Source organism: Urocitellus parryii, chromosome 4 (genome assembly GCF_045843805.1).
Source record: "Urocitellus parryii isolate mUroPar1 chromosome 4, mUroPar1.hap1, whole genome shotgun sequence".
In the NCBI taxonomy this organism is placed as follows: Eukaryota; Metazoa; Chordata; class Mammalia; order Rodentia; family Sciuridae; genus Urocitellus; species Urocitellus parryii.
The window spans coordinates 137,502,660-137,526,238 of record NC_135534.1 but is presented as its reverse complement, the minus strand read 5'-3'; the positions used below and the strand labels follow the sequence as shown (position 1 = coordinate 137,526,238).

Below are 23,579 nucleotides of genomic sequence, written 5' to 3'. Positions count from 1 at the left end.
TTTTCAGGGTGCAATTCAGTAGTAGAGCTCATGCTTTGCTTCTATGAGACCTTGAGTTCAACCCTCAGCACTTCCACCAAAATAATTAATAATAATAATAAATCATTTTTGCAGGCAGCTTAACTCTAATGTTGACAGGTGTGGACATCCAAAACATTGTAAATGACATATTATAAATGAACTGTCCAAATTATAGCCTTAGCCTTAAAGAGAGAAAACTGCATATATTGAATAAATCTTTGACCAGGTAAGGAACATAGAATATTTCTGAAATGCAAACTGAATTTCTAGTAATCAAATCCAAAGTAAGAATAGTTCTAAGGAATTACAAATGTTCGCTGTTCCTGTTCTGATTAATCTCCTTTAGCAGTAATTTTGGAACTTCCTGGTAAAAGCAATAACATGTTACATTTATTTCCTTAATACAAGAGGACAAAATGGACATGAAATCAATAATGCCTCTACTCCAGATCATGGGAAGTCAGCCACAGTGTTCATTTAGGATTCTGACCTCTGGCAGCTTTCCAAGTATTTAGAGCTGAGACGCTCTTAGCCTGGAGTTCACGGGCCCTCTGCTCAGGAGTTCCTTGGACACCCTGCAACTATATGCAGGTATTTGTATTGTATGTGCATATTGGTTTTTTTTTTTAGGAAAAGAATTAAACCTTTCATCAGCTTCTTAAAAATTATATGTCAGCCCAAAAGCAGTAACCCTTGTAGGTGATGAGCATGAGAACCTGTGTGGCAGAGCACCATCACCTGAGTGTGACCACACCCATGCCCACAGAGAGCAGGCTTTTGAAAAAGGAAACATGAGAAACGATATGAAAACAAAAAAGCACCTGTAGCCTAATTGTCATGAAGAAGGAGAATATAAAAGCAAAAGTGAAGCAAGAGAGCTATACCCTACTTTATTTCTATGGGACTTTAATTTTTACTGGGAAATGCATTCATTTCATAATTTTAAAGTAATACTAAAAGAAAAGAAAGGAATATTCTCTGCTACTTCTCACCCTAACCCATTCCTTCAACCTAGTCACAAAAGTTCCTTCCCTAATGTCTATCCTGCAAGGTTAGCAAGATTTTTCAAGCTTAGAAATGAATCAAATTTTGTTTGAATTGTTTACAGAACAGCAGAAACGTAATTTTCAAGGCCTTGGGCATCCAGATGGGTTATCTTTAGTGCCTGTTTGATTGTTCAGTTTCCTTCACTTTGTGCAGTGGAATTGAGGTTGTGACTTAGAGATGTGGGAACTGACCCGGTTCTTAACAGGTTTGAACAAGCCTCCAGTGAAAATGGCTGAAAACCAATTAGAAAAGTCATCATTGACTGAGATTTTAATGACACCAATACCACTTCAGAAAGACCCCAGAAATCAATTTAAGTAATGATCTTTCTATCGAATGACTTCTCTTATTTTTTCTAAGAGTGTTTCATTAGACCTGAATTACTCCTGACAATTTAGAATGGACTATAAAGTATAGAAAGTGACAATTGAGCCTATTTCTGAGTTGTCAAAAACAAATGCCATCAGAAAGACAATATGGGACTTCTGTTCATGACTTCTGTTTTTTTCTTTAGAAGAAGGCAGAGAGAAAAATACTTGGCTTAGTTAACTTGTTCATTCCATTCAAATCTCTCTCTCTCTCTCTCTCTCTCTCTCTCTCTCTCTCTCTCTCTCTCTTCCCTCCCTCCCTAACTCTGTTCCTCTCCTCCACTCTCTTTCTCTCTAATACCAGCAAGTACACAAAATAAAATTACAACAACAACACTCAACCCTGATACAGGTAGAATAGATTTTTCAACTTGCTTAATTTTTTTCAATTGCTATTTATCAACCTAAGACTGAGTTCATCTCTCCTGTTCCAAACCTACTCCATTTTCATTCATTCCTTCGTCCCTTTCAAGGCTCCTTGTGTACCCACCAATTTCTCAATCACATTTACCATTTCCTTTAACCCATTCCCCATGCTCAATTGACTCTTCATTAAAATCTGTCGTTTCCTCTCCAAATCTATTGCTACTGATCCTGGATAATGCCCTTATTACTTCTCACAGGAATGTTCTTCCTGACCCATGCTCTCCCTGCCTTCATCCTGTCTTGGTGTTAAACCATCCTATGCACTACAGGCAGTATAATTTTCCTACTAGTCATACACGTTCACTGGTTCTCCAATGATTAAAATGGAATTCATAGAGTAGAGCAAGCAGATTCGGAGGAGGATGGAGGGGAGAAAGAGGGAAGGTGCTGAGGAATGAAAGTAACCAAATTATGTGCATGAATGAATATGCGTAATGAATGCCACTGACATGTATAATTAGAAAATGTATAATAAAGATATAACTCTTTCCTTCATAGGGCATACAAGAATCTCTACAATTTAACCTCAACCTACTTTTCCAGCCATGCCTACAGATCCTTCCATGCCTACATATCCTCCATAACAAACAATGGCACTTGTGAAGTTCGCTGATGCCTTCTTATTTCCTGTCTCTGTGCCACTTCCTGTTGTCATGCTCTTTTCCCTTTCCACATCTTCAAGTCTCAACTCAAACATCATGTCTATCATGAAGCTGTCACCAACCCCTAACCCTCAGCTACGGGCCCCTATTTGAGAAGTCATCTTCCACGGGTAAGCCCACTCTGCCTCTTGCTGTAGGTCATCCCTAGGACAGCCCATGGCATCCAAATTCCTGCTTTTAAGAGACCGGCAACTAGGAAAAGTTAAATTTCTCTTGGCAAAGTAATTTTGCCCATTCAAATTTCAATGAGGAATTTTACAAGGCCTCACAAAGCAAATGCAGTATTTGATTCTGTATAGTTTCAGCAGGAGAATAATGGCCATCATTCTCCTATTACTATACATATTCTCATATTTATATTTATTACTTCAAACGCACTCCAAAGGTATCTACGTTTTGCCTTCCTCTAGTTCTCTCCCACAATACATAATGCAAGTTATGCTCCTCAATTAATTAATCACACTGGCTGAATTAGCATTATGAAATCTTGTATATCCCAACAAAGTGTTGTTCTCATCCTCACCCAGCATAATACTAAAACCTAGTCAGCTAATCAATAAGTGTTGCTTAAGTAAAATTCAAAGATTAAAGAAAACTTGTTCCTATGATTATAAGTCATTTGTAATATATATGTGAAATACTTTTTTATAACTAATTTATGATTTAAATTGAATAGTGGTGAGGCATCATGGACATTCTGTCTGATGATAAATCCAGAGGGGCAGAGGCCACATCTGCTTCAATTAATGATACTGTCCCTCAGAACTTTCTATTTTGTCTGGCACATGGATGTAGGCCATTAAATATTCATTGACTTAATAAATTTATATGGTCATATCCAAACCAACTCAGTAAGCAACTGCTAGAAGACAACCACTATATTACCAAAATGTGATTTTTTAGGAAATTGTGAAATTTACAATATTTTTTAATATTAAGAGTACACTTAATTCCCATTGAAGGGGAGAATTCATTTCTGAGTCTCCCCTTTAAAAATTATTATTTAGTGGAATGCTCTAGCTAACTATAATGTCTTAAGTGTTTTTGAGTTCATCCCATGAAATCTGAGAGTCAAAAGTGAAGTTACACCCATTTGCAAAGTACTGTTTGCTACAACCTGTAAGAAACTGCCAATCTAATTCATATTTCTTTGTAGATATGTAGATGAAAAATAAACAGCTCTCTTTATTGTTGGCTTTAATAATGGAACTAAACTTAATGTGAACAATTAGACAGGCATAAAGCTAAACTGAATACCTCAATATGAGGATGGCATTCTTTTGGGGGGGGGGGTACTGGGATTGAACCAGGGGGACTTAACCACTAAACCACATCCCAAGCCCTTTTAATTTTTATTTTCACACAGGGTCTTGCCAAGTTGCTTATGTCTTCACTAAATTGCTGAGACTTGCTTTGAACTTGGGATCCTCCTGCCTCAACCTCCTAAGTCACTGGGATTATAGGCATGCCTGGCAGTATTCTACTTCTAAAGGGGTTAAATCAAAACTATATTTATTCTTATTCCTTAAAATTTTTTTGAAATGGTCCAAACTTAATAAAGGTATCATCTGGCTGTTATAGTCACAAATGTAATGACTTTGACTAGCTCAGGTGTGTGGGAGATGACTTCCCACACATTCTACAGAGGTTGAAATGTTACCTGGCCTCTTGGATTCTAAGAATACCTGATAGACTATCAAGCAGAAGGAAGGAAGGAAGGAAAGGAGGGAGGAAATAGGGAAGGGGGCAGGGAAAGAAGAAGGGGAGAAGGAAGGAGGGGAGAGGAACACACACATACCCAAATGATAGTGATGGTTAAAATAGTTAACTACCTGTCTGACAGAAGCATCAACCAATCAGAATGGCTATTCAACCAAATACAACAGATGCCAATCATAAAACACTAATTACAATTAATTTTCACTTAGCATATATTGAATGTATTTTTAAATATTATAATACATACTTTATAAATGCAAAAGTACACCAGACAGGATTCTAAAGATACTTCGTGTAAGTACCTAAGAAGACATTACTACACCTCATAGTAAATGATGATTTTATAAGCAATGACCCAAGTGGAAACATGAAAAGCAAAGAACATATTCAGAGCATACTGGAAACTCTGCAGTTAAGATGGGCTGTGGCAGAAGTAGCTCAGACAGACCACACATGTGGAACTCATAACTCCCCTCAGCCACTGGATATAAAGTATGGAAAGATCTGTGGAATGGAACTGGGAAGATTGGCACAAATTCTAAACACAGATCTTTAGGAACAAGGATTTTAGGAACATGAGGCATTTCTCATTGTTGTTTTAGCATAGTAAGTCAATTTACTATACTAGTTGCAAAGGAAAATGAAAACTTAGACACATGTTAAGTATAATAAAGTCTTTGATTTTGGCTTCAAATTAGAAATGGAGTATTTCATTCAATACTCCATTGTTAATTAGGCCTTTCATATATGTCACGCTTGATCACAATATAATAATATTAAGATTAGGCTAAAGAAGGACAGGGGCTGTAGCTCAGTGGCAGAGCACTTGCCTCGAATGCATGAGGTACTGGATTCAATTCTCAGCATCACATAAAAATAAAAAACAAATAATCTAAAGGCATTCTGTTCATCTACAACTACAAAAAAAAATTAGGCAGAAGAGAATCACATGCTGGATTGATGAGTCAGGCATTTGAGAATAATGCATAACCCTAGGGCACACCCCTGGCAACAGGAATTTTGTTTACCAGATTACTATATAAATAAACATTGTGGGTATGTCTATTTGCATACAGTCAACACCATAAAAACTCAATTTACTATGTCACACTGACCATACAAGCACTTTCTTTGCTACTGATGGGGTTCTGGTCACCATAATACCATGTAAACTGGAAGTCCTGGGACTGGGGAACATGGGACATCTCAGCTTTGCTTTTAAATTCCAGTGTCAAAATGGTGGGTGGTAAAAGAATGCTTATGATGATCTGCGAAAAAATAAAATAAAATAAGTAAGAAAGGATGCACAAGATACCTGTAGCACTCAGATAACAAAACTAAGATTTTAAGGGTCTAGAAAATATCAGATCCATTCCCCATTCAATTTGTGTCCTGATTCTATCATATTTGTTAACTCAGCAATTTCATTTCTACAAGTGTTTCCCTAAGAAATACTCCAGAGTACAAACATATGTAGATACAGATGTTCACTGTATGGTTATTTACAAAAGCACAAAACTCATGTGACAACTTAAACATTCATCTATACATTGACAGCCAGCATGGAACAACGTAAAAGTGAAGTAGTACCCAATCATTAAATGACAAATGCAATGTTGAAAAGGTTATCCAGGAAATATTGTTGAGTGACCAAAAAAAGAAGAACAAATCATAGAACAGTGATCCCATTAAAAAAAATTAAACTTTAAATATACGATCATAGACATACATGCATTTTAAAATTTAGAAATATGTAGAATAACATACTATACAGTATACTATGCCAGCAGCACCTGGGCAAGGCAATGCAAGTATTATTTTTCAATGAATACATTGTTTTAATAATTTTTAAAAAAAACCTCTAAGTATATATTACCATATAAAACATATTAGAATTTATTCATATTTTTAAATCAAGAATATAATAACACCAAATCATATCTATCTCCCATCCTACACAAATATTTTGTCTGTCAATAAGACCCAATTTTTTCATTATATTGCTATCATTTATAAATTATTAATAGTTTTTTCACAATTATTTTTAAACTGTGTGCTGGTGCATTCCTGAAATCCCAACTACTTGGGAAACTTAGAAGGATTGCAAGTTCAAGGTTAGCCTGGGCAACTTAATGAGACCCTGTCTCAAAATTAAATGAAAAGGTCTGAGGCTGTAGGTCAGCAGTAGAACACTTACTTAGCAGGCACAAGGCCCTGGGTTCCATCCCCAACACGTCCAGCCCCCCAAAACAAAGAAGAAGAATTTTTTTGTCCAACTTATATGGCCTTCAAGGTGAAGTGTTTAGAAGACTTAATAAATGCTGTAAAGATCAACTTGCTAAATCCTACCTGTTTTTAGCTAACATTAAGCCTCAGTATTGTGGGATTGAGTGAGCAAAAATAAAATTAAGCCTGACTACCCACTATTCATGTTTTAAAAAACTGACGTCATATCCTTTTTTATCATGCTTAAATAATTATTTTTTTCTCTTGCAGTACTGGAATGGAACCCAGGGACTCACACAAGCTAAGAAAGTACTCTGTCACTGAGTTAGGTTCCCAACTCCTGCTGGGTTGTTTATTTTATTGTTTTGTTTTAGTATGATCTCCTGTAAGGACTCTCTGGGATTGGGGGAACAGCTCAGTGGTAGAGCACTTGCTTAGCACAATGAGGCACTGGGTTTGATCCTTGACACCACATAAAAAATGAATAAATAAATAAATAAATAAAGGTTAAATTCTTTAAAAATATATATGCATATGTGTATATATATATGTAGATGTGTGTATTCTTATGTAGCTCTTAATATTCATGATTTATCTCCTTCTATTCAGTTTCAGAAACACATTCTATAGGTTTACCACAACCTAAAACTTTAAGCTTAGGTTCATGTCAAAGGTTAAATGTCCTTTTTACCTAATTCATTTTACTCTTGGTAATTTAAAATGAAGGAGGAGCAAAGAATTTGGAGATGGTTACTGGTGTGAAGAAACGAGTTTGAGGGCAGCCTTATAAGAGAGTCACTGGGCCCAGAAACAGCACATTGGATGAGAATTGCCACAGACATTGCTAATTTTACTTAGCTTACTATCTATTAGTGTTTGTTGTTATTGTTTTGTTGTTGTTTTGGTGCTGGGATTAAACCCAGGGCCTCACACATGCTGAATTGTATGCTCCACCAATGAGCTACACCCCAGCCTCTGTTAATATTGTTGGTTTTTTGTTTGTTTTTGTTTTGTTTTGTTGTCTTTTTAATTACAGTTTGATCAGAAGTATTCTTAAACTAAGAAAAAATTTCCTGAATAGTCTCCTTTACTTCTGTCAGGATTCTCCCAGGCAGTGGCATGTAATAATAACAACACCTGCATGTTTTTGGTTTTTTTTTTTAAAGAGAGAGAGAGAGAGAGAGAGAGAGGATTTTAATATTTATTTTTTAGTTTTCGGCGGACACAACATCTTTGTTTGTATGTGGTGCTGAGGATCGAACCCGGGCCACATACATGCCAGGCGAGCGTGCTACCACTTGAGCCACAGCCCCAGCCCGACACCTGCATGTTTGTATCTGCTTAACTTCTTCTCCCCTCCTTCACATGGGTCTGTCTTTGACCAGACATGTTCAATTATTCCCATTTTTGAAAAGTAATTGTGGCAATAGTAGACAAAGTAGTTTTTGGAGATGCCCCTGGAGATGCCCCTGTGAAAATCCTGCCTCACCTGTGGAAAGATAGCAACTAGTTTTCCTGTGGATGCCTTGCAGGAACAAACAAACAAACAAAAAAAAATGGAGCTCAAGAATATAGACCTTTCCACTGAACCAACATTACACTCTGTAAGGAAAGTCAATTTACCTTCAGCCAAGAATTTTTCCTCATTTTCAGGCACCCCATCCACATGTCTGTCAGCAGCATTTGGGTACAAGAATGTGAAACAAAGGGACGCAGCCCTCCAGACACAGCCAGTTTTAGGCAGGTAGAATTGCTCCAGTTCTTGAGTTCATATGTCAGCAGCTTCATGGCCATTCGCTCATTCTGCTTGAAGGCCTTCTCCAACACATCCAGTGCCAGCTGGCCAAACTGCCTGCAAGAACACAGTGGTGAACGGAGAATGCAAGGCCAAGGGAGAGCTCCAGAAATGTTCTAAAAGATTGGAGAGGAGACTCAAAAAGCACCAGTCATTAGGCTTAATTTGAGAAACATTAAGAATCTCAGTCTGCAGAAGTTAAAGGAATGGCTGCTTAGGAAAGGGATTTTTCTCCTTTTCATGAAGGAACAAAACCTCAGGAGTTCCCTGGTAGCATATGGAATTTAGTTGACACCTTACTTATTCACAGGGAGGAGTCAGTACACACTGTGCAACAAGCTACAGAAGGCTTGGTGTGGGACTCCGGATAAGACCTAATAGAGAATTATTTGGTGAAAAACACTTCAAAACCAAGCTAGCATCTAAGGAATGTTGTGGAACCATTTTTCTTCTTTCTAGCTTTCTTTCTTTTTTATTTTTATTTATTTATTTGAGAGAGAGAGAGAGAGAGAGAGAATTTTTTAATATTTATTTTTTAGTTTTTGGTGGACACAATGTCTTTATCTTATTTGTATGTGGTGCTGAGGATCGAACCCAGCGCCTTGCGCATGCCAAGCAAGCACTACCACTTGAGCCACATCCCCAGCCCTTCTTTTTTATTTTTACCAGATACCTGGATGACTTAAATAAAAAGCTAGACCTAGAGACATCATCAGAAGATTTTCCAGGAGGACGTTTCCTTTGGAAAAAACTGCCATTCTCTGGAATTTTAAATCACAATTGTAAATGAGTTTCTGTTATCTCTAGGCTTCCCCTCTTAATACCACAATACTTTAGTAATCCAAACATCAAAAACATTCCCAACTTTTCTGTCTTCTGCCATTACTCTCTGGTTCTTAAACACAATACATTTATTCGTTTTCCCAACATGAGAGATACTTAAGGTTACAAACAACTCTTATGTGTAACCAATGTGAATCTGCAATATGTGTACGGGGTAAAAATGGGAGTTCATAATCCGTTTGAATCAAATGTATGAAATATGATATGTCAAGAGTTTTGTAATGTTTTGAACAACTAATAAAAAAATAAAGTAAATTAAACTATCTCTAAAAAAACAACTCTTAATTTCACTTAATGTCAAGGAGTTTGAGATTTGGGAAAAATTTTCAACATCATTCATTTCAAAATCATTAACTATAGATGGGAAGCTAAAGCCGAGAAATATGGTCAAGTGATCTGTCCAGTTAGTATACAGCTGGACTTAGGTTAGGACCCAGCTTTTCTGACCTGAAGCCCTCTTCTCTTTTGTATATCCCACAAAGGTCCTTAAAATCCCTACAGACCCTTTAACAGGAGAGTCCATGAAATGTACTCTGTGATGGTTAATGTTAGGTGTAACCATGACTGGATTAAGGAATACCTAGAAAACTGATAAAGCATTATTTGGGGTGTGTTTGTGAGAGTGTTTGCAGAGGAGCTTAGTATGTAAGTCTGAAATGGACCAGGGACATCCATCCTCAGTATTTGTTCTCCCAATCTGCTGGGGAGAAGAAATACAGAAAGAAAATGAGTCTATTTCCCTGAGGCCTGGGACAAGCTTTTCTTCTCCTGCCTTGTACAACAGAAGTCCAGGCCCTCCAGCCTTTGGGATCCAGGACTTATACCAGGGGCACCCTCCCCAGTTTCCCAGGCTTTCAGCCTGGAACTGAGAGTACTACCAGTGGGGCTTCTCTGGTTCCGAAGTCTTTGAACTTGGACTGAGCCATGCTACTAGCATCCACAGGTCTCCAGTCTATGGATAACCTGTTATGGGACTTCTCAGCCATCATAATCACACAATAAATCCCCTCTCATGTGTCTACCTATGTAACCTGCTGGTCTGTCTCTCTGGAGAACCCTGACTAACTGACATGGTAATAAATCTACTTGTCTTACAAGTTCTAAGGCGAGGGAGATAAAAGTGTCTAACCATTCTAAGAACTGTCCGTGTTTAGTATGAAGTGAAGAGATAACTCCTACTTTGAGTAATTTTTCAACTCTTCTGAGGCGTCGTCCACCATGTTGCTGTCCTTAGCTTCGTGGGCCATCGCTCGGTAGAGAATGCAAGCAATCACTGCCTTAACTGTGGCTTCCTCTCCATGCTGCCAGAAGAACATGGCCATCTTCTGCCTTTTCATGAGCACAGCCCAAACCAGCAGGTCATTGTAAGGATAAATAAAGCCAGTGGATTCAGGGTCATCTGTAATGTCTTGTCTTTCTTTTGACTTCTTCCTTGATTTATGAGAGACTCCAGGCTTTTCCTGTTGGAAAGCAAAATAGGATTACATTTCCAAATACTAGGATGAGGTTTTACCTAATATAACACAGCAAGTATCTTAGAGATATTTTTTAAAATCACTTAAAAAAAGACATGGAAATATTGATAGGATTTTATAAACCAGCAAGAAAAAATTAAACATTCTACAGTGATGTATTCTTGTTGTATTTAAGGCATCCAGAGTCCCTAAGCTGAGATACTTTAAATTCACATGGCACAACTACTTTGAGATATACCCAATAACTACATGACAACTTTTGATTTCCCAAGGAAAGGTGTTGAAATAATATATTGGAAATATGGAAATTATTTTAAAAATCTCTAACCTCACTTTATCAAATAGATTTATAATTTTCCCCTTAAGTGGATGTCACTAGTATTCCAAACATGCATCAAAACAGATTGGTTTTTAAGTTTTCTTTCCCTTATTCTAATTATATTTCTCTAGGGATAATAATGAAATAGTATTCTCCTCCTGGTGAGGTCACTCTTAGCTCATCTCAGATGTCACTTCGTATGTCTTTATTTCATTGTCTCGTACTGTACTACTGTATAACCTGGAGAAAAATGGAATCATTTCTGAATCATCTTCATATCTTTCCTGACCCACTTGTTTCCCAAATTTAACCTAGTAGCCAGAATAATACTTGGAAATATAATAACGATTCAGTAATTATTCTTTGCAATTTGAGGGATCATAGCAAAAGAATTCTAATCTATTTTCTCTCTTTCCAAAATAAAAGGAATCTGTATTCATTAATGATGGCCAAGGGTAATCAAATATATGTTCATCCCAGGAGCCTTGGAAAGCAAATCTCTTTCATCCAACATGGCAAATATTTCCATGGAAATGCTTAAGCAAAATCATTTTTCCCCAGAGGAAAATGGGATTAAGGAAGTAAGAAGCAAAGGGAAATATTAAGGTTGTTGTGTATGTGCAGGCACACACGCACACACACATGCAATTATCATTATACCATAATGACAGGCTAAATTAATCTCAAGAAAACCTTAGAATGGAAAAAGGAAGACACAAAAAGGCATTTTTGAGAGCACTGAAGGAGAAGGAAGCAGTCCTCATACAGCTCAACCTTGGTTCAGGAAAGACAAGGATGTAGTGTTGGGCAATGATTATAAATTTTTAATACTATGGCATAGACTGCCAGCCTGAGTCACCGTCTGGGCATGGCAAAGCTAGGAGAAAGAAAGAGAAACCAAAGTGCAAGCCCAGACAATCACTGGGTTGCCAGTGCTATATCCTAGGCCTTTGCTCCTGATTGTCAGAGGACAGCTGTGTTATGCTTTTTGACTTGTGCCATCTGTTTAAGGCACTTATAAATGGTTTCTCTGTTTGCACATTGCTTTCTCCAATATTCGATGAAGAAACAATCTCAGTCTGAGAGAATAATTTATTGTCCACTCTAAAAACAAATGAGTGATACCTTGAATTTATAAGGCTGGGCAGTTCTGAAGAACTGGGAATGCGAGGTGTTTTCTGCAGACTCGTTTCTATTTGACAAAGAACATCGCTGGTGAAGAGGATGCTGGGAGAAGCTTTGAGCAAAGCTGGTTGTTCTCTGGCATATATAGTTATTTTGTTATTTTTTTTAAGAAAAGAAAACAGAAAAAAGAAAGTTATAGTGGTAACAATATTTTTTTCATAGACAATAATGAAAATATGTAATAAATAAATATAAATACATATGTTTATATTTTTTATATAAAAATAAATATAATGTTCTACCAAATATCTAATGGTTATGCCTCTCATCCATCATTAGCATTTCATCTCCCTGGAGTCTAATTACTCAAGAGCCTCTCATAATCTTCCTCTTATTAAGCACACTGCTACTTTCTAACATCTTAGAGAACACACTCTTCTGCTCCCTACTGTATATTTACATTCCTTCTCTATGTGGAAATTTCATTAGAATCAATGGATATTCTATCATTGGAACAAGTTCAAAATAGGCAATAAAGATTTATAGTTCTGATAAGAAAAAGTTCCCATTCACAAACTGCTCCAAGAATAAGTGAAGTTAGAAAGTTATGAAATTTCTCCAGATGTTATATAGTTTTCTCTTGAAAATATAGAAATTAAAAGCTTAATAGGATTAGATCTATAAACTCTACATTTATATTTAAATTTAGAGTTTCAGTGACTGGGCCCAATAAGAACATAAGTCATTGTTATCAGCATCAAGTGTTCATCAATAAGAAACAAAAACACAAAGAATATATTAAAAGAATTGACATAAATATACAGGCTACTTCTGGATCTTTCGATAGCCCACATTCTCCCCTGAATGTATACTCTTTGCTTTATCCCCATTCCTCATGTTTCTCACTCTTAAGAAAGTCCACATTCTCCCTTGAATGTGTCTCTGCTTTCTTAAATACATCACTGTGTCTCTAAAAAAATTTTACATATATATATATATATATATATATATGTATGTATATATATATATATATATATACAGACATATATATACACACACACACATATATATATGTATACACACATAAAAAAACTACATGCTACAATCAGTCCTCATATCTGCCATTAGTAAACTCACAGCAATATATATATATATATATAGATAGATATTTGGTAGAACATTATATATGTATATATATATACACACACACACTCATATGTATATATATATATATATATATATTTTTTTTTTTTTTAATGAAATAGCTGGTACCTCCTAAATACATCCCTATGCCTCTGAAATCTTAACAGAGAATTTTCTGGGTAAGTTTTGGGGTTCCATCTGTTTTGCATTGTTTTCCTGTTTTTTCCAAGTCCTAAAGCCAAGTTCAGCTTCCACTTCTCATTACTTTTTACAAAGGGCCAAAGTGGCTGAATAGTCCAGGCTCTTTATATGATCTGATCCCAACCACCTTGCAAATCTCATCTCTTGTGCCTCTGGCACTTACTCTCCAGTAAAGGTCTCCTTGTCACTGCAAAAAACATACCCCGGTGTCTGAGTGCTGAGGCCCTCACTGCTCCTGCTCCTGTCAACATAAATACCCCAAACTCCCTCTTCTGCCCTTATCTTCTCAAAGGAGTTAGGCTCCTCAGTCCAGTCTACAATGGAAATTCCAAAAAACAAGCAATTTTTTTGTGCTAATCTACTAAATAACAACTCTAAACTTTTATTCTTAGATTTTCAAATCTATGATAGAAAATAAAATGTTTATTTCTATTTTTAAAAAATTTCTGTTTGCATCTTCCAATAAAATCCCTGTGTTTATCCCAAGGTTGTCATCATCTGGCTGTGGGCTAAAGAGTTTATAGATCTAATCCTATTAAGCTTTTAACTTCTATATTTTCAAAAGAAAACAAAGAGAAAAAGAACTGGCCATTTCTCTCTCTAACAAGTCCCATCTCATCACATTACTTCTATCTCAATGTAGCACTTATTTTTAAAAATATTTATTTTTTACTTGTAGTTATCACAATCAATACCTTTATTTTATTCATTTATTTTTATGTGGTGCTGGGGATCGAACCCAGGGCCTTGCACGTGCTAGGTGAGTGCTCTACCACTAAGACACAACCCCAGCCCTCAATATATCACTTATTATGTTCTGTTTTGTATTATGGCTAGTTCTTCATAAATCTATATCATCTAGAAGTTTCTAAACTCCTGATCTTTATGTTCATCCCATCACAGCATGCCAGGCGAAGCACAGTATTTACATACAGCAGGTAAAAAAGGTTCACAAATAGAATGTCCACGTTAGAAGCTATTGACATCTGAACATAACAAAACATTTTTCTAAACCTACAATTTCTAATTATTCTTAATTTCATTAGGGGCACTTGTTAATTATGCTACCTTGTGTTTCCTGTAGAGGTTGTTGTAGAGGGCTCTGAAACTTTTCCTAGTGTAGCTGCTTCGATATGCTCCACCAATGAGGTATTCTATCACCAATCCGATGTCAATCAGAGTTATTCTGTAGCCTGAAAGAAGGGTGTGCTGCAACAAAAGCACGCAAGGAGTTGTGACTTTGAGTTCTCTTTCTCTGCCTCTTTGGCCATGCTATCAGACAATAACCAAGTTAATTTCAATGAGATATACTTTAATCCTCTTTACAAACTAATCAATTTATATTGCCAGCTATTGATAGAATCTACTTATTCAGAAGAAAAAAAATCTTAGCCTTAACGTCTTTTTACATTCACAGACAGAAAATGTACGCCTACATCTATCTTCTCTTTCCCTCTCCCTATCATGAATGCAAACATAGGCACACATATATTTGAATAAGATACAATTAAATGTAGTATTATAGAGAATCTATAGATTGTTTTGTTTATATATATATATATAGATTGTTTTATATATATAAAACTACAACAACAAAAGTAAAATCATGAAGTATATAGTAAATGTAGGCAATCCAAAATTCACATTGGGTTAACTTTTTTTCTTATGGTACCAAGGACTGAATTCAGCAATACTTAACCACTGAACAACATCCTCAGCCCTTTGTATTTTTGATTTTGAGACAGGATCTTGCTAAGTTGCTTAGGGTCTAGCTAAATTGCTGAGGCTGGTCTTGAATTTGTGATCCTCCTGCCTCAGCTGGGATTACAGGCATGCACCTCCATGCCCGGTTTATATTGGGTTAACTTTTCAGCTTCTGTTGAAATGGCTGTTACACCTTGCAGTGTGTTGAACACATCATATGTAAAACAAGAATGTGGAAGGAAGTAGAACAAACATAAATAAGGAGCATAGAATTACAGAGTCAAATGATATCTCAAAACATGAGGCTGTGCCAAGAGAAATTTTATAGCTGACAGCAGTATTGAACAGCAGAATTCCAAGTACATGGCTCTTATTCTAAATGAAAATTATTTTGACCCCCTACACCTCAAATTGTACAGCTGCTGACTTCTAAACTGCCATTCATATAAATTTTTTAAGGTGGAGTGTTAAACAAGGTCTCTAAAATGGACAAATTGTGAATAACATTCACAAAGCTATGAACAAGAAATTAGGTGGGTTTTTTTTTTTTGTGTGTGTGTGTGTGTGTGTGTGTGAGAGAGAGAAAGAGAGAGAGAGAGAGAGAGAGAGAGAGAGACGGAGTATGTGTATCCATATATACTTTTCTTTTTTTCCACATTTATAATTTATTTTTTTCAAAGATCATAAAAAAATAACATTCCTGGTAACCAAGTGTGGTGGCACATGCCTATAATACCAGTGGCTCAGGAGGCTGAGACAGGAGAATTGAAAGTTAAAGCCAGCCTCCGCAACTTAGTAAGACTCTATCTCGAAAAAATAAAAAATAGAAAGGGCTGGGGATGTGGCTCAGGGGTCAAGCACCCCTGGGTTCAATCCCTGGTAGAAAAATAAATAAATAAATAACATTCTTACTTGCTGCTAGTTAAAAGCATAAATTCGCTGGGCATGGTAGTGCACACCTATAATTCTAGGGACTCGGGAGGCTGAGACAGGAGGACCATAAGTTCAAAGTCAGTGTGGGAAACCCAGTAAGTCCCTGTCTCAAAGGAAAAAATAAAAAGTACTGGGTTTGTGGATCTATGGTAAAGCACCCCTGGATTCAATCCCCAATAAATACGATGATAAATAAATTAGTAAGAGCATCTTTAACCTATTTTATGCCTTATTCTTCAATTTACTGATAGAGTTTAAAGAAATAATTTAAGAAACTATCTTGACATAGCATAAATCAATATAAATAAAATCCACCTCAGCATAGACACTTTTGCTTATTACAAATTTGCCAAGTAAATTTCTTTCGCTCTGGTTCTCCTTCCAAGTCAACATAAGCAGAAATTCCACACTCTATCATTCTATCCTATGAGATACTAGGCTTCAAAGAAATGAGGGAAGTTTTAAAGTGTGCCTTCAGTAGATTTTAACCAGAGTGACAAGACCAGGGGGAAAATAGGAAGTCCCAATCCTGGGTCTGATCTAACTCAAAGTTCCATGGGGAAGACCAGGAGCAAAATCTGAACAAGGGTGTTGAGCAGTGGGGTCCCTCCAGACTCCCTAGAACAGTGGTTAGACCCAGAAAAAATGTGCCAGTGTCCCCGAGCTGTCACAAATATTCCAAACAGTATCAACAAAAGCAACGAAATCATGTTAGTCCTCCAATAAAGACAACGGAACCACAGACTCTTTTTCTGCTGGCAGTTGTCACCATGGGCACCACTGCCCTGTCGTGTAGAGCTGAAGTTCTGATTGGAAGTGTTACATGTCTCTGTTTCATGCTTTTGTTTGTTTCTTTTTTGCAATTTCTTTTTTCACATATTTTATTGTTTCTTTCTGGTTATACATAACATTAGAATTCATTTTGACATAATTAAAAAAGCATGGTATATAATTTGCTATAATTCAGTCCCCAGTATTTTTTCTCTTTCCCTTCCTTTCTTCCTCTCTCTGTTCCACTGATCTTTCTGCTATTTACTTTAAGTCTTTTTTTTTTTTCTTGTTGGTTAGTGTCTGTGGATGTTTATGATGGTAAGATTCAGTGGTGTGTATTCATGTGTGTACACAGAGGAAAGTTAGGTCAGATTCACTTTTCTGTTCTTCCCTTATCCCATCTCTTCTCCCTCCCACTCAGTCCCCATTCATCTAGCCCACACCTTCCTTCCTTTTTGATGGAATCTTCCACCCTGGATTCCCCTCTCCTTATTTTGGAATAGCTTCCAGAGAAAATATTCGACCTTTGGCTTTTTGAGTCTGGCTTATTTCACTTAGCATGATGTTCTCCATTTCTATTCATTTACCAGCAAATATCATAATTTCATTCTTCCTTATGACTGAGGAATACTTCATTGTGTATATATATATCACATTTTGTTCTTTATTAGCTAATGTCACTTACTTGGTAGATCTAAACTAAAAACATAAAGTGAATTAAAGGGAAAAAATGTAAGAGTGTGGTTTGATGAGAAAAAATTGCTTAGAACCATATATATGTAAAAAGGGTAGATAATTCACTAGAAAATCAAAAGAAGCAAAATATGGCTACTCCTCTAATCACAAAGCTAAGGCAATATACAAAGATATTTCCACATCTTTGTAATTAGGTTACCTGTTTTACATCTTGGACAAGATGATGCAACAGCATATTAGTTGGTCCTTGTTTCTGTGATAAAGAACAATAGAAATAATTATTTCCTTTAATTGTGGTAAAATGAGGGGGACCCTTTATTTCCAAGTGTGTAAATAATGCACAACATGGAAAATTTTGTTCAACATTTTTAGTAATGAAACTTAAGCTGGTTGGTTTTAAGGAAGAACTCTCCCTAGAGAAGATGTATTTAGATGAAATATTTTCCCTTTTCTTTTGTCTCTGGATGAAAAGATTTTCAAAACAAGGTATCTATCTATCTATCTATACACTAAGGATATCAGCTTTAGCTTTATGTGATAAAAGGCAGAAATACATTTTAAGTAATTTGTAACTATTCTTTATTATATATAAATGTTCATACTATTACAAATCCTAAGACACAAGTACATTTTTAACATTGGACATTTATTGAAACCTTATTATAATCAACCAGGTTTCTAAGGGATTCAGTGGCATATTTATAAAAATAGAAAGCAGTGAGTAATTACACTAAAAAATGGATATGTGGGTGCTCAAAAAGAGTTATAACTAATCCATACCCTAGGAACAGACTGCTGTAAACTAACTGGCATAATCAAGAAGACATGGCTTGAATAGGACATTGAAGAGAGAATAATATTCAAAGATCAAGAAAAGATATTTCCACTGCTTCAGCAACTGGTGTTTACACAATGAGTAAGCCAGACTAGTTTCAACAAAGGATTTGCATTGGGAAGTTGCAGTAACATCATTTTAACAGTGGCCTTGGGTTAAGATACTTCAAGTAGCTCAATAAAAGGCAATTTGTTCTTATTCACATTTTAGTCTTTATCTATGTCTTAGTAGAATAAACTAGAATTGGTGAGAAGGTTTCTCCTTCGGTTGAAAAGCCTGTATCTTTATAAACTGTGTACATGAACATTCAAGGAGATAGGTAAATCCTAAGCTAATTAGTAAATAAACCTTCAATCGGAGGATGGCTGATGAAGCTCTACACTCACCGTATTGTAGAGCTCTTCCAGTCGGGGGATCGTAAGAAAGCGATGGAGGTTCACTCCATTTTCTATCAAAAGCTTCACAAAATCCACCCGATCCATCACCAAGGCATCTAACATTGCTTGTTCTAGTGTGCCAGGCTTCATCAGGTACAAATTAAAAGACAGTTAAAGTAGGATAAACTAAGGAATTATACATATTTGCACTTAGAGCATACACACCCAGTAATTACAAAATACAGCCTTACCAAGAACGGGCAGGACCTAAGTGAAGGCATCTTGACTAAATCAAGAAATATTTCATGGGAAAACTGACTATGATAAAGATTTCACAACTTCCCAAAATGGTGTGCAGACTTAATGCAATTCTAATAAAAATCAAACGGTATTTTGGTTTGGGGTTTAAAAAATTTTTTTCTAATGTTGGTAACATAATGTTTCATTTAAGCTTTACCTGGTTTCTGAGTATAAACGGCAAGTTAAACATACTTCTCTAAATTTGTCCCACCATTAAGACTCTGCAAAAGAATTTTTTTTAAAAAGAAAGAAAGAAATTCACAGGCACAAGGAGGGCTAAAGTGGAGACAACAGTGCAACATTTTGGAAGTTGGAAAGCAGTTAGTCAAGTGGTAATTGACTTAGCAGTTTCCAGAAAGCCAAATAATTCAATTGGGAAATGTCAAGAACCAAACAAGATCTATGCCACTGAATTCCAGCAGCACCAAGATGAAATAAATGCCTTGGGTCCTTCCCTATCATCTTCCCCATTGGACTTCCAGGCAGGGGATCAAAAGATTCTCTTCTGGTTAATAACACCAATGCAAGAGAAAACACATGAATCTGCTGACATCTGAGGGAGTCCCACAACAAATGACAGATCACCTACTGTGATGCTCACATTTACAGAAAAGCTCCAACTAGAGGCTCAGAGTTGCTAATGAGCTTTCCATCCTCCACCCTTCAACAGAAAGACCAAAGCCAACAGATAAGAAAACATCAACAATGAGAAATCAGATAATGCATGGAGAAACCTACAAAAAAGCTACCATTAATAGTCTCAGAGAGATAAAGTAAGACATATAATGGATGCCAATGAGGACAAAGGGTAGGAGAATACTATCAGAGAACATATTTGCTCTGGGAAATTACTAGATTAACTATATGCTCTCAGAAGAGAAAAGCTTCATAGAAAACTGAAGTTGAAGAAATCTACTAAGAAAAGATAAGGAACATAGGAGGAAAAAGATAAGAAGATTAGAACAGCAATCCATAGGTTCAACATTCAGAATATAGGAATCCACAAAGAGAATGCAAAAAACAAACAGAATGGAATGGAAAGGAAAGAAAACATCCATGCCAAGCTGATATCATATGCCAATAATATAGAATGGATATACAGACTTATAGTAACACATATCATTGTGAAATCTCAGAACACTGGAAAAAGATTTTTAAAACTTACAGCAGGAGGGGAAAATGGCCATAAAGGATCTGAAAACAAATTTCTATTTCTCAACAGCAATGCTGAGTGCCCAAAATTCTATAGAAAAACTTACTCAAGTGTAGATTAAAAATAGAAAAACATATAGATCCTCAAAATATTTATTTCCCATAGTCCCTTCTTAGAAGTTACTCAAGCATGCATGGCATCAAAATAAAGGAATAAATCAACAAAGAGGAAGTCCTCATGTACAGAAAACAGCCACTCTTCCAGAGGAGTGAGAGAAAAAGATTCCCAGCATGATGGAGGTAGATTCTAGGAGTACAGCCAAGCACCAGGAATAGAGGCAATCTGCCCACATTGCAGCCATGAGGCCCCCAAAAGGCAGATGTTGAGAGTCTTCTAAAATTGATGAATCAGAAGATAGCCATACAACTTTATTTAGAAATGGGGAGATTTAGCCAGGCACAGTGGCACACCACACATTTGTAATCCCAGAAACTCAGGAGATTGAGGCAGGAGGATGACAAGTTCTAGGCCACCGAGGGCAATTTGGTGATCTTGTCCTGAACTTGTAATGCAGTAGTACAGTATCCCTGGTTTCAATCCCCAGTACCACACAAAAGAAAAAAAGAAAGAGAGAGAGAGAGAGAGAGAGAGAGAGAGAGAAATATGAAAATTTATAAATGTCAGAAGTGAACAGTCCAAAAATGTCAAAAGTAGTAGACTCCTTCTGGAAGGGAATTACATTTTTAAAAGCCCTTTAATACCATTTGATGTTTTAAACAATGTGCATGTATCATTTGACCCAAATATAACTTACCCAAGATATAGTTACAACTTTATTTTATATATATGGTTGTTGGTATATCTTTAATTTATTTATATGCAGTGCTGAGAATCGAACACAGTGCCTCACACATGCCAGGCAAGTGCACTATCACTGAGCACAGTCCCTGCCCAGCAACTTTATTATTTAATGAACTGTTAATAGTGATCATCATTACCATTACAGGTAATCATTTTTTCCTATTTCCACTAATTTCTACTGTGAGTATTTATTACATATTCATGGAAGTAGAGATATTTTTTAAGTTTTAAATAACAGAAATCTACCCATTCAAAAAATAAAATAAAAATCCTTCCATTCTGTCTTTCTTCCAACTTTCTTTTCCAGCTTACATTAACTAAAGAGTGAGGGAAAAGTTATTTTCAGGGAGGCAATGTATTGAGAGAAATGTCTTAGCCATTCCTGGGTGCCCAGACATCAAGATGCTCTTCCTATACCCCTCCCAAACCTATCTATTTCTCCTTTAATTTTTTTTCTCTGCCTCTCCCTAACAAAACATGCAAGATATTTTTTTTCCAAACAACACCGTTTTCATCATACCTTCCAATGTTGTCCGTAAATTAGGATATGTTTCTTGGCAATGTCCATTCTGTCCCAGGTCATTGCTAGATTTAATTGTTCTAATGTTGATAAATTTGTGCCTGTGGTAAAAGAAAGGAACAATCATATATTCTATTCAAAATATCCAGGCAACAAGCACAAGGTGCCCTGGAATGTGAGAACAGGAAGTGAGGAACAATTAAAAATCTCTTCAGTCACTCACCCTTGAACAAAGCTGTTAGGATTGCTAAGTCAAGGTCTTGCTGTTCTTCAGAATCAGCATCAAATATGGTTATCTGTAACAATTGAAAAATAAAAAAGCCATATATTCAGAAACTACCAAAGACATGCTCTCAATCAATATTCATAGAATTCACATTTAAGCTCATGAATTGAAGAAATCATTCCTCATTTTGTAATTTCAAAATGTAATTTAATTTTTTTTTTACTTATAGAAATGATAAATATTTTAAAATAGGGTAACAAAAAAAACTTGTAGGCGCTTGGAATAAGAAGAAACTTTATAAACTCCATGTGTATTAGAAGAAACATTTCTGAAAAAACAATATTATATTAATTTTCCATGTGCATGCTACAAAAAAAGGAAGAAAAAGAACCTCAATGTTTATTTCTACTGAAAATAAGATCAATCTTCCTTTTGAAGGGATACCAAATGAGATCCTCCGCTCACTTAAACTTAGAAACCAAGACTTTTATTTTTTAATGAGAAATGAATCCTCAAACATTTGTCCTAAAACAAGTAAGGCAATTTTACAATGGACTTAGTGACCAAGGACAATGAACAGTAGCATAGACATTGTTCACAATGTCAAAGTGCCCAGAGTGTTTTGGATTGTGAATGTCTTTTTTTTTTAAGACAAATAAAAACTAATGAATATATTCTAGCCTTTCCAGATGAAACTACATTCCATATAGCAGAGGAAACTTGATTAACAGAAAAGAGCCAGGACTGACAAGCTTACTGTGCCAGGCCCTTCTGCCATGTTCTGCCTCACCAGAGGCCCAGGATGAATGGGGTCAGCTAACCATGAACTGAAATCTCTAAAGCCCTGAGACAAAATAAATCCCTTCTTCTTTAAGTTGATTTCATAAGGCATTTTATCACAGGGATGAAGAACTAAAACAGTTCCTATAAGATATAAATATCATGTTCCTACAGCTTCACACATTCATTCCCTTCACTATGCACATGAATAAAATCAACCTTCAATGGCACAGGAGCTGAAAACCCAGTTGCTTTAATGTGCAAACTCTTTAGCTGCCTTCCCTACTCTTCCAGTCATTACTCTGTTCATTTCACTTGTTGATAACAGGAAGGGGCGAGCACAATGGCATCCTCTTTAACCTGTCCTTTTCTTAATTTACTGATTATTGTGGAAATAAATAGTGGAGTAGACTAAGAACAAGATTTCACCTTGGACCTCGAGAGTTTCAGTTCTGACATTTTTTAACTGCAAGGCTGTGCAAATCACTTAGATTCTTTGGCTTTTAGCTTCATTTTTGAAATTAAAATACAGTACCGCTGTTACACTGAACTTACTCATGGGGCTATTTCAGGAGAAAAATATATTCAAAAGCATAATGATAATTATAAACCCAATTGTTATTGAGTCACTATTACATGTTTTACCACAATTTCTGTAGCCTAGTTCTATCCAACAGGTTTTTTCAGGCTAAGTACTATAATATCACCAAAATTCTTCCAATTCTGGAAAGTTCACTTTGAATCATGACATATCTGCATATGTGCTATAATTTTCAGCTTTATCTATTATATTTATTTTGGGGGGAGAGTATTCAGGATTGAACTCAGGGACACTCAACCACTGAGTCACATCCACAGTACTATTTTGTATTTTATTTATAAACAGGGTCTCACTGAGTTGCTTAGTGCCTCGTTTTTGCTGAAGCTGGCTTTGAACTCGAGATTCTCCTGCCTCAGCCTTTAGAGCCACTGGGATTACAGGTGTACACCACCAGGTCGGGCTAATTTTCAGCCTTATATCATCCAAATTGATAAAAATTTTGACCCCTGTCC

The 23,579-nt window shown here is 36.2% G+C and overlaps 1 protein-coding gene across 1 annotated transcript in view; it reads right to left on the bottom strand.

Annotated features, from left to right (window-relative positions):
• Trpm6 (transient receptor potential cation channel subfamily M member 6) overlaps positions 1-23,579 on the bottom strand; it is a 107,993-nt gene that overhangs the window by 59,777 nt on the left and 24,637 nt on the right. Inside the window, 9 exon segments of the mRNA XM_077797819.1 lie at positions 5,359-5,511; positions 8,093-8,321; positions 10,287-10,567; positions 12,027-12,128; positions 14,439-14,579; positions 17,674-17,727; positions 18,696-18,830; positions 21,521-21,621; positions 21,744-21,816. Of these exon segments, the coding sequence (XP_077653945.1) occupies positions 5,359-5,511; positions 8,093-8,321; positions 10,287-10,567; positions 12,027-12,128; positions 14,439-14,579; positions 17,674-17,727; positions 18,696-18,830; positions 21,521-21,621; positions 21,744-21,816 (1,269 nt within the window).